We start from the raw sequence: 8,888 nt of genomic DNA, 5'->3' as shown, positions 1-8,888 counted from the left end.
GAAACATTGAGATCCCGGAGCATATAGCCACTTATAGACTAATTTAATTTAACCGGTTAAACCATCGATACCAACCGATTCCGGTACCAGGTTTAATGATGAAAACCAGTTTGTTTTTTTTATGATATCCTGGTGTTTTAAGCTAACCTAACACATCAATACAACCTAACATACAATAACCAGTCAAATATGGTTCAGAGGTTTGAGTACAACAAAATTGGCATCATTGCGGTTTAGCTAAATTGCAGCAATATTATGACGTAATTTTGATTTTTCTGTAGTCTATGATAATGAATTGTCTATGGAATATATTCGTCTATGGCTGTATTTATTTTGCAATACAAATTCGAAAATAATTTAAATTGAGTCCCGTATTATGTATTAGGTGCTCATTTATTAAATGTTAAAACAATGACGGAAGTGCAGTTGCAAGAATTCAAGTTGGAGCCAGACTCTGAACTTCGTTTCGAAGTCGAATCTAAAAACGAAAAAGTAGTTTTGGAGGTATGGTTTTCATCACAAATATAGTATATTTTTTTAGATTATTCCAGCCAATATACGCCTGAGTGTGTTAAATTTTGCTTGTTAGAGAAAATACTCTATGTTTTGCAGGTGAAGAGTGGATATGCTGAGTTATTTGGAACAGAGCTTGTCAAAGGAAAACCGTATGAATTCCATACGGGTGCTAAAGTTGCTGTGTTCACGTGGCACGGCTGCACGGTGGAGCTACGAGGACGCACGGAAGTTAGCTATATCGCTAAGGAAACGCCTATGGTATATATTTCCTTACTATAATTGTAGCATAGTAAAATCACACCGCCAGGCCTTCTCTCATAGGAAAGAGGAATTAAACCTTCCATACTGTTCCAAAGTGTGTTACTGCTCTTGTCGGTGCAGTCTTTTCCAACCTTCTCTACCGATGAGATAGGGCTCTCTTTTACCTCTTTATACGCCCCCACCCCAGCCTTTCATTTTATTACAAAAGCTAGTATCGGATGCCCTCATCCCCTCTTTCCATCTACTTTTCCCTCAATTATAATTGTTATAAATTCATCATGTCTTAACCCCTTCTCTTTGTGGGAGGGGACCCTGTAGTGGGCCGATTAAAGGTTGATATGATGATGATGATGATGATATTTATTTTAAGGTAGTATACCTCAATGTACACGCAGCATTGGAACAACAGAGGGTTGCAGCGGAACAGGAGAACACAAGAGGCCCTGTGACCATGGTGGTTGGCCCTGGAGATGTAGGCAAATCAACATTGACTAGAATACTGCTCAACTACGCTGTGAGGATGGCCAGACGGCCAATATATGTTGATTTGGATGTTGGCCAGGGGCATATCAGTGTACCAGGGACTGTAGGTAAGTTTTCATCGTCAACTTAAGGATGTCCAATAGTGGACGTAGCTCCTTTGTACGGGATTTTCACACACTAGCTTATTGTATCAACTAGTGGAGGGGGAGGGTTCTACCATATTTAATAAAATAAAGTATAGTAATTTGAAAGTTAATTGGCACAGTGGGCAGTGTCCCATTTTTCTTAGTCCAAGGCTGTGGCTTCGATTCCTATAACATTATATTAGTTTTTGTGACAGAGCTTGTCCTGCAGTGAAGTAGCATTTTTGGAATGATGTGTCCTGGTTTTAAGGGTGTCCTTTTTGGTATTGTTGTAATATATTTATTTATTTATAAATAAATAAATAAATGAATAAATAAATATACTAAGAAATAAATATATATTTTCTATTTCTATTGCTATACTACGACAATACACACATCGCCAACTAGCCCCAAAGTAAGTGTAGCTTGTGTTATGGGTACTAAGATAGATGATGAATATTTTTATGAATATAATACACATAAATACTTATAATATACAGATAAACACCCAGACACTGAAAACATTTGCGTTCATCACTCAAACATTTTCCAGTAGTAGGAATCAAACCCACGGCCTTGGACGCAGAAATTGGTCGCCAATTTAAAGAACTGCTAAACGCTAATCAAGTCCTTCAATAAAAAAAGCAACCTTTTAAAACTCCACTCTCAGAAGAAGCTACTTAGTACTCCAGTACTAAGCAACTTCTAGTGAGCTTGAATACTAAAAACGTAAGTGCAGACATTGGAACTGTGAAATGCTTGGGCCACTCAAGGCATATCGGATGAGAGGTTGATCTTAACAATTATTCATTGCAAAGCCAACATCTACATCTACACGCACTATTCGTTCTTACACCGGAGCATTCTCAGACGTTGACTTTGTAAATAATAAATAAATATACTATATATACGTCAATACACACATCGCTATCTAGCCCCAAAGTAAGCGTAGCTTGTGTTATGGGTACTAAGATATATGATGAATATTTTATTATGAATATAATACACACAAATACTTATAATACACATATAAACACCCAGGCACTGAAAAACATGTTCATCACACAAACATTTTCCAGTTGTGGGAATCGAATCCACGGCCTAGGACTCAGAAAGCAGGGTCGCTGCCCACTGCGCCAATCGTCACTTTATAATGAACTATTGTCAAGACTACAACAATTGCTGTGATTTCATTGCAACCAATACTTGCTTTGTTCCCAACAGGTGCATTGCTGGTGGAAAGGCCTGCGTCCATAGAGGAAGGCTTTAGTCAGCAAGCACCTCTGGTGTACCACTATGGACACAAGAGCCCCGGTGACAACCTGGAACTCTACAACACTATAGTGTCACGATTAGCAGAGGTCATTGCTGAGCGATGCGAAAATAATAAAAAAGGTATGCTAATTGCTGTTTAAAGGGTTTACCTACGCAGATCGGGGTTTTTTTTTATTCCACTACAGGTTGGCTCTGGACTGAAATCTCACCTGGTGGTAAGTGATGATGCAGTCTAAGATGTTAGTGGGCTAACCTGTTAGGGCGTATGGTAGTCACTCCGCGGTAATCGGTTTCTTCACGACATCGCACACTAAATCGCTAAACGGCACGTCTTTGTCGGTAGGGTGGTAACTAGCCACGGCCAAAGTCTCCCACTTGTCCAGAATACAAAAACTGTAATCGGCCTCGTGTTCTGTTTGCTACTTGTACACTGCGTAATCGGTCTCGGTGACAGTTACATAGATTGGTGACCTAACATGTGCAAAGCTGACTCTAGAGACCTGTGTGGTGAATCTAGACATGAATGAACTGAGAACTCTCTAAAATCGCTCTAGTTTTTAGAATTTAATGTGATTATGACTCTGATAATTCTTAGTTACATTAATTAACCAACTATAAATATATAATGCATGTCTGATATTGAAAAAAAAAAGTTGGCTGTGAAATTTGCCATAATTGATACTAAAATATTCAAACCTCTTTGTTCTCCGTGATCATCATATCGACCCATTACCAGCCCACTACAGGGCACGGGTCTCCTCCCACAATGAGAATGGATTAAGGCCGTAGTCTACCACGCTGGCCCACTGCGGTTTGGTGGACTCCACACACCTTTGAGAACATTACGGAGAACTCTCAGGCATGCACATAACTCGTGGGATTCAAACTCGGCCCCTCAAAAATGAATTCGAAGTCCTACCCATTGGGCTATCACCGCTACAAACATCTTAGTTCAATTAAACGATAATTTATTTGCAGCATCGACATCGGGTGTGATAATCAACACATGCGGCTGGGTCAAGGGAGCTGGTTACAAAGTTTTGACGCATGCAGCACAAGCGTTTGAGGTAATTTTCAAGAACAAATAGCATGCTACTCTGTGTCCTCTTCTATCGCATGGGATGGTTGGTTGATGGTTCGGACCTCTCAGTCGCACATATTCACTCGGAATTCGCGACACATTTACAATCCACACAACTTTATACCATCGTGTTCATAATTAAATAATCTTTATTCTCATTTAATTTTAATTCAATAATCAGATCGGTGCAAAATGCTAGTATCGATCTACCTGGCTACCCGAGAGTTGTGACCGGAAAAAAATAGGCAACCTAACGTTTGCATATTCTATGGGCTTCATACTTTCGTTTGGTATAGAATTTGTCTAATAATCAAACCGGTGATATGTTCAAAAAAAAAATTTTTTTTTATTATTTAATATGCAATATATTTATTGACATATTAAATATAAAATAAGTTTCAACAAATAACCATCTCTTAGACTATTATATGTCGGGTAAAAAATAGGGTAAGGGTTAAATATGAAATCCTCAAATCATTAATATTAAGTATATATTAAAGGCCAATGCACCCTTATTTACCAGAGTATGATATATTATATTAATATAAATTAAATATATTAATTGAGTTATTGGATGTTTCTAAATAGTTTTGTTTATTTACAGGTGGATGTGATATTAGTGTTAGACAATGAAAGACTATACAATGAACTGAAGAGGGACATGCCAAAGTTTGTCAAAGTTGTATACCTGCCCAAAAGTGGAGGGGTGAGTAAAACGAAGAAACACCCTTTGAACCGTAGATTCATTTGTATAAAGTGAGAAAATCTTAATGTGTAATCTTAATTTTTTTAGTTTGTTACTTGATAGTATGTTAATACACACACAGGTCACATAAATGCATGGGTCACATACATGGGTCACATATCTAGCTGTCATTTGCCTTTTGGTTATCATCACCTTTAGCCTGTTATCCCAGTACTGTACGTTTGGACTGTCCTGTGCAGCTTTTTTGATCTGCGTTATTTAACTGTTCCAATTTCTGTAGGTTGTAGAGAGATCGTCTGGTCAGCGTGCGGAGGCGAGGGATGCGAGAATCAGGGAATACTTCTACGGGAAGCGGACCCCATACTATCCACACTCGTTTGACGTCAAGTTCTCAGATTTGAAGATTTATAAGGTGAAAATTTTCATTGCATGACTTAAATATTCGATCGAAGCTTAACAATTATTCATTGTAAAGGAGCGAAACGTGCGTAGTACATTGCCAAAGATCTGTTTGGTGTGGAGTATAAGGATTGAAGAAATTATAAATTACACCATACAGATTCTCCTGCTTTTCGCGGAGTATAGCAAATTAAGATTGATTTTCATATTATTTCATGACTATGATGCTTTATATTGAGGTGTCATCTTTACCCCTCACAACATAATGTAAATGACATTACATTAAGGCATTTAACTGCCACTGAATGCTATCCCATCCTGGGTTTGTTAACAAGCAACAATAAATAAAATAAATAAATAAATATACTACGACAATACACAGATCGCCATCTAGCCCCAAAGTAAGATGACTGATGAATATTTTTATTATGAATAATATACATAAATACTTATAAAATACATATAAACACCCAGACACTAAACACATTTTCCAGTTTTGGGAAACGAACCCACGGCCTTTGACTCAGAAAGCAGGGTCGCTGCTCACTGCGCCAATCGGTCGTCAAAAAAGATTTAGTCTTATATTAGCGTGTCCAAGCACGTAAGCAAACTCTTTAGCTTTATGTATTATTTATATTTAAATGAACGTCAAATGTAATTCCCGACGATAATACAAATATGTCAATGTTACACACATTTAAAATCAAATTATACAATATCGGCAACACAATCTGTTCAGTGTTACCCCATCTCTCACATAATGCCAGCAATATTACCCCATCTCCTGTATAATCACGTACATTTAACCCCATTATCAACATAATGACGTAAAGTTTACCCCATCTCAAACATGGCATGATGACAGTAACATAGAATCGCTATAATGTAGTATTTATCCAATGACATATAATTAATGAATTATATAAAACTGCAAAATCGAGCGATCCGCCATGACAGGTGAATCGTCGAATTCAAAATTATGACGTCACGTCTATATAAACATAATTTTATACCGCTTGAACTTCGAAATCTCTGTGTATATCAAGTATTTTGTGATTTCAAACAATCACTTGTTATGAATTTTGTTATCAATACCGTAATCTCGGCTCATGTGATTAGGAGCGGTGATAGCCCAGTTGGTGGGTGCTCGAGTTCACATTCGGGACCTCTAACTTTTCTCTAAGTTATATGCGTTTTCAGTTATTATAATATACTACACTTGCCTGAACGGTGAAGGAAAACATCCTGCATGCCTAAAAGTTACATAATGTTCTCAAAGGTGTGTGGAGTCCACTAATCCGCACTGCTCCAGCGTGGTGGACTACGGCCTTAACCCCTTTTAATTGTGGGAGGAGACCCGCGATAGGTTGATATGATGATGATGGTAACATAATAACATTTAGCTATGGAACAAGGATTTACTAAAGCTCTTTCACAAGCACGGCTAAGACAAACGGTGAGCGTTTTTCGCGGGGAATATTTTTTTAAAATATAATTTGCAATTTATGTTAACGAATCCTTTTATTACTGCAAATCATCGTAGATCAGTTTTTTCAAAATTACTCCCCACGCCTATTATATTATTTAATGTTTGTGTGATGAACATAAATTTTTTTCAGTGTCTGGGTGTTTATTTGTATACTAGCTGTTGCCCGCGTCTTCGTCCGCTTTTGTTTTTGTTTTCCGAAAGACATGTGTCTCATAAATGTGGCAGCACTTTATATATTTAGGATAGCTAAGCCTGGTTTAAAATCGTCAAACACTTTAATCCCCTATCCCCAGAGAACTGAGCTTTATTTCGGTATAAAAATCACCCTATATTACTTCTAATACCTTCAGGAATATGTGTACAAAGTTTCGTGATGATCGGTTTAGTAGTTTTTGCATGAAAGAGTAACAAACAAACAAACTTACATTCACATTTATAATATTAGTAGGGATTAGTAGGGATTACAAGGTTTTATATATATTATTTATCTGTCATCTTAGTACCTATAACACAAGCTACGCTTACTTTGGGGCTGGATGGCGATGTACAAATGTTATAGATGTGTGTATTGTTGTAGTATATTTATTTATTATGCTCTTCCCACAGGTGGGAGCCCCATCGCTGCCGGATTCTTGCATGCCACTGGGAATGCGCGCGGAAGACGCTCTAACGAAACTGGTGAACGTATGGCCGTCGGGCGCTTTGGCGCACCGCGTTCTGTCAGTGTCATTCGCGAGTGGGCCCGACGACCACGTGCTACATTGCAACCTCGCGGGATTTGTGTGCGTGTAAGTAAATAATCCTCGCTGCCTTTGCGTTAATTTCTTAACGTCTAGGCTTCTTGGAAGCACGCTCCGCTCTCATCTCTCACAAGACAGAAAATATAAAAGATTCTAAACTGTAAAATGATGTTAAAAAAGAGCAATCTGCTGAGTTTCTTGCCGGCTCTTCTCGGTGGTAGAGTCACTACAAACAGACCGACTAGACGTTTTAAAAGTGCTTATGAACTGGGCCTACTTGAAATAAATGAACTTTAAATTTTGAATTTTTTTGAAAGAAAATAAACTGGCTATTTATTCGTGGATCTACTAATTAGTTTTTTTTTTTTTTTACAGTACTGCAGTGGACATGGAACGTCAAACCCTCACCATCTTATCGCCGCAGCCGCGCCCTCTGCCCAACACCGTGCTACTACTGTCAGAACTACAATACATGGACAACCACTAGACAATCCAAAGTTAACATAATAAGTTCCGGATTTACCCTCAATTACTGAAATAAAGGGTCCCATTCCACGTTGAACTGCCTGCGTGGTATTCAGGATTTTGCATTGTAGTCCAAAGCACAGCCTCTTACATACGCAGAAACTTAACATTTACCTTCCTTTCCAGCATTTGAGATGACATTGACTGAAGAAAACTCGCATAGCTAATATAGTGAGAATGTTTAATCGAGACGCGACGGGAATTCCCCTAGCAAGACAAACGAACTGCGCATGTTACAAGAGCTACTTGAATGCGTTGCATAATTAAAATCGATACATAATTATGTGGCGTAATAGTGAAACAAGATTTTTTGTAATAGAAACTCAACGGGGATTCCCCTATAAGAGAGAATACGCAGATTAGCAAAAATACTCAGATGCGTTCCAAAATTAAAATATGAGCAATAGGTAATATGACGTGCTTGTCCAGCGCATTTGTGAAACAATTTTTTAAATATCGATCCAACGGGATTCTGTAAGACAATTCGCATGGATTAAAAAATTAACTTGGTGTGCGTTGCTAAATTTAAATATGTGCTAGGTATAGATAAAACGACATGCTGCTTAGGTTTTTCTTAAGCCATGAGCCAAGGTATTTAATGCTCAAATTGACCGTAAATTCGAAGGTAAATTGAATCCAGTTTTCAAGTACAAGTTTCTCATTTCTTTCATTTATAATGATTTTAGACTTTTAACCTAGGCAAAAAAGTAATGATACCTGCAAAAGTCCTTGGTTCGAGTCCGTTTAAATTTAGGAAACAATCTTTGTTAAATAGCAGGGAGATAGGAAATTTAAAAAAAAAGTAGTTTTAAAAAATATTGTACTGTTTACATAATTATTTTGACCACTGTGTGTTTGTCAAAGCCTTGTTTACCCCCTGCATAGTAAAAATAAAACCAATAAAAATGTAAATATGATAAGATTTACGTATTTTTTTGTAAATAAAACTAGTTTACTATATAAAAATAAATTGTTTTATTAAATAGCCCGACTAGAAAAATAATTTACATTTATACTTTCTTAAGGCCGAACATTTTACATTCAATTTATTATAATGATTTTTTAATCATAGAAATGTAGCATGTATCAACTTTAATTATGGCTTGCCGCTTTAAATCCAAAAGAGATAAAGAACAATAATTGTTTATGGTTATTGTTCCGATAGTTGTTTCAGCCAATGGTCTTCTAGCGAAAAGCTTCGAACAACATCTTAAGAAGCTTTTGTTTGATTAATGGATCAAGGATTGTAAACGACTATACAGAAGGCAGTAGTTCTTGAAACGGCGCA

The 8,888-nt window shown here is 37.2% G+C and overlaps 1 protein-coding gene across 1 annotated transcript; it reads left to right on the top strand.

Moving 5' to 3' along the window:
- Positions 1 to 309: 309 nt before the first annotated feature.
- On the top strand, positions 310 to 8,547 carry LOC120632204 (protein CLP1 homolog). Its single transcript, XM_039902010.1, has 9 exons — positions 310 to 504; positions 613 to 774; positions 1,148 to 1,367; positions 2,610 to 2,780; positions 3,639 to 3,727; positions 4,346 to 4,447; positions 4,728 to 4,859; positions 6,942 to 7,123; positions 7,451 to 8,547. Exons 1-9 carry the CDS (start codon positions 412 to 414, stop codon positions 7,560 to 7,562), a joined length of 1,263 nt encoding a protein of 420 aa, XP_039757944.1. The 5' UTR covers positions 310 to 411; the 3' UTR covers positions 7,563 to 8,547.
- Positions 8,548 to 8,888: the final 341 nt, after the last annotated feature.

This window comes from Pararge aegeria, chromosome 19 (genome assembly GCF_905163445.1).
Source record: "Pararge aegeria chromosome 19, ilParAegt1.1, whole genome shotgun sequence".
NCBI classification, from domain to species: domain Eukaryota; kingdom Metazoa; phylum Arthropoda; class Insecta; order Lepidoptera; family Nymphalidae; genus Pararge; species Pararge aegeria.
This window is presented reverse-complemented; position numbering and strand designations above follow the sequence as displayed.

Coding starts and splice junctions, on each gene's coding strand:
- LOC120632204 (XM_039902010.1), top strand. CDS start 412: ATGACGGAAGTGCAGTTGCAAGAATTCAAGTTGGAGCCAGACTCTGAA. Junction 1,368..2,609: donor CAGTGTACCAGGGACTGTAG/GTAAGTTTTCAT, acceptor TGTTCCCAACAG/GTGCATTGCTGGTGGAAAGG. Junction 4,448..4,727: donor ACCTGCCCAAAAGTGGAGGG/GTGAGTAAAACG, acceptor CAATTTCTGTAG/GTTGTAGAGAGATCGTCTGG.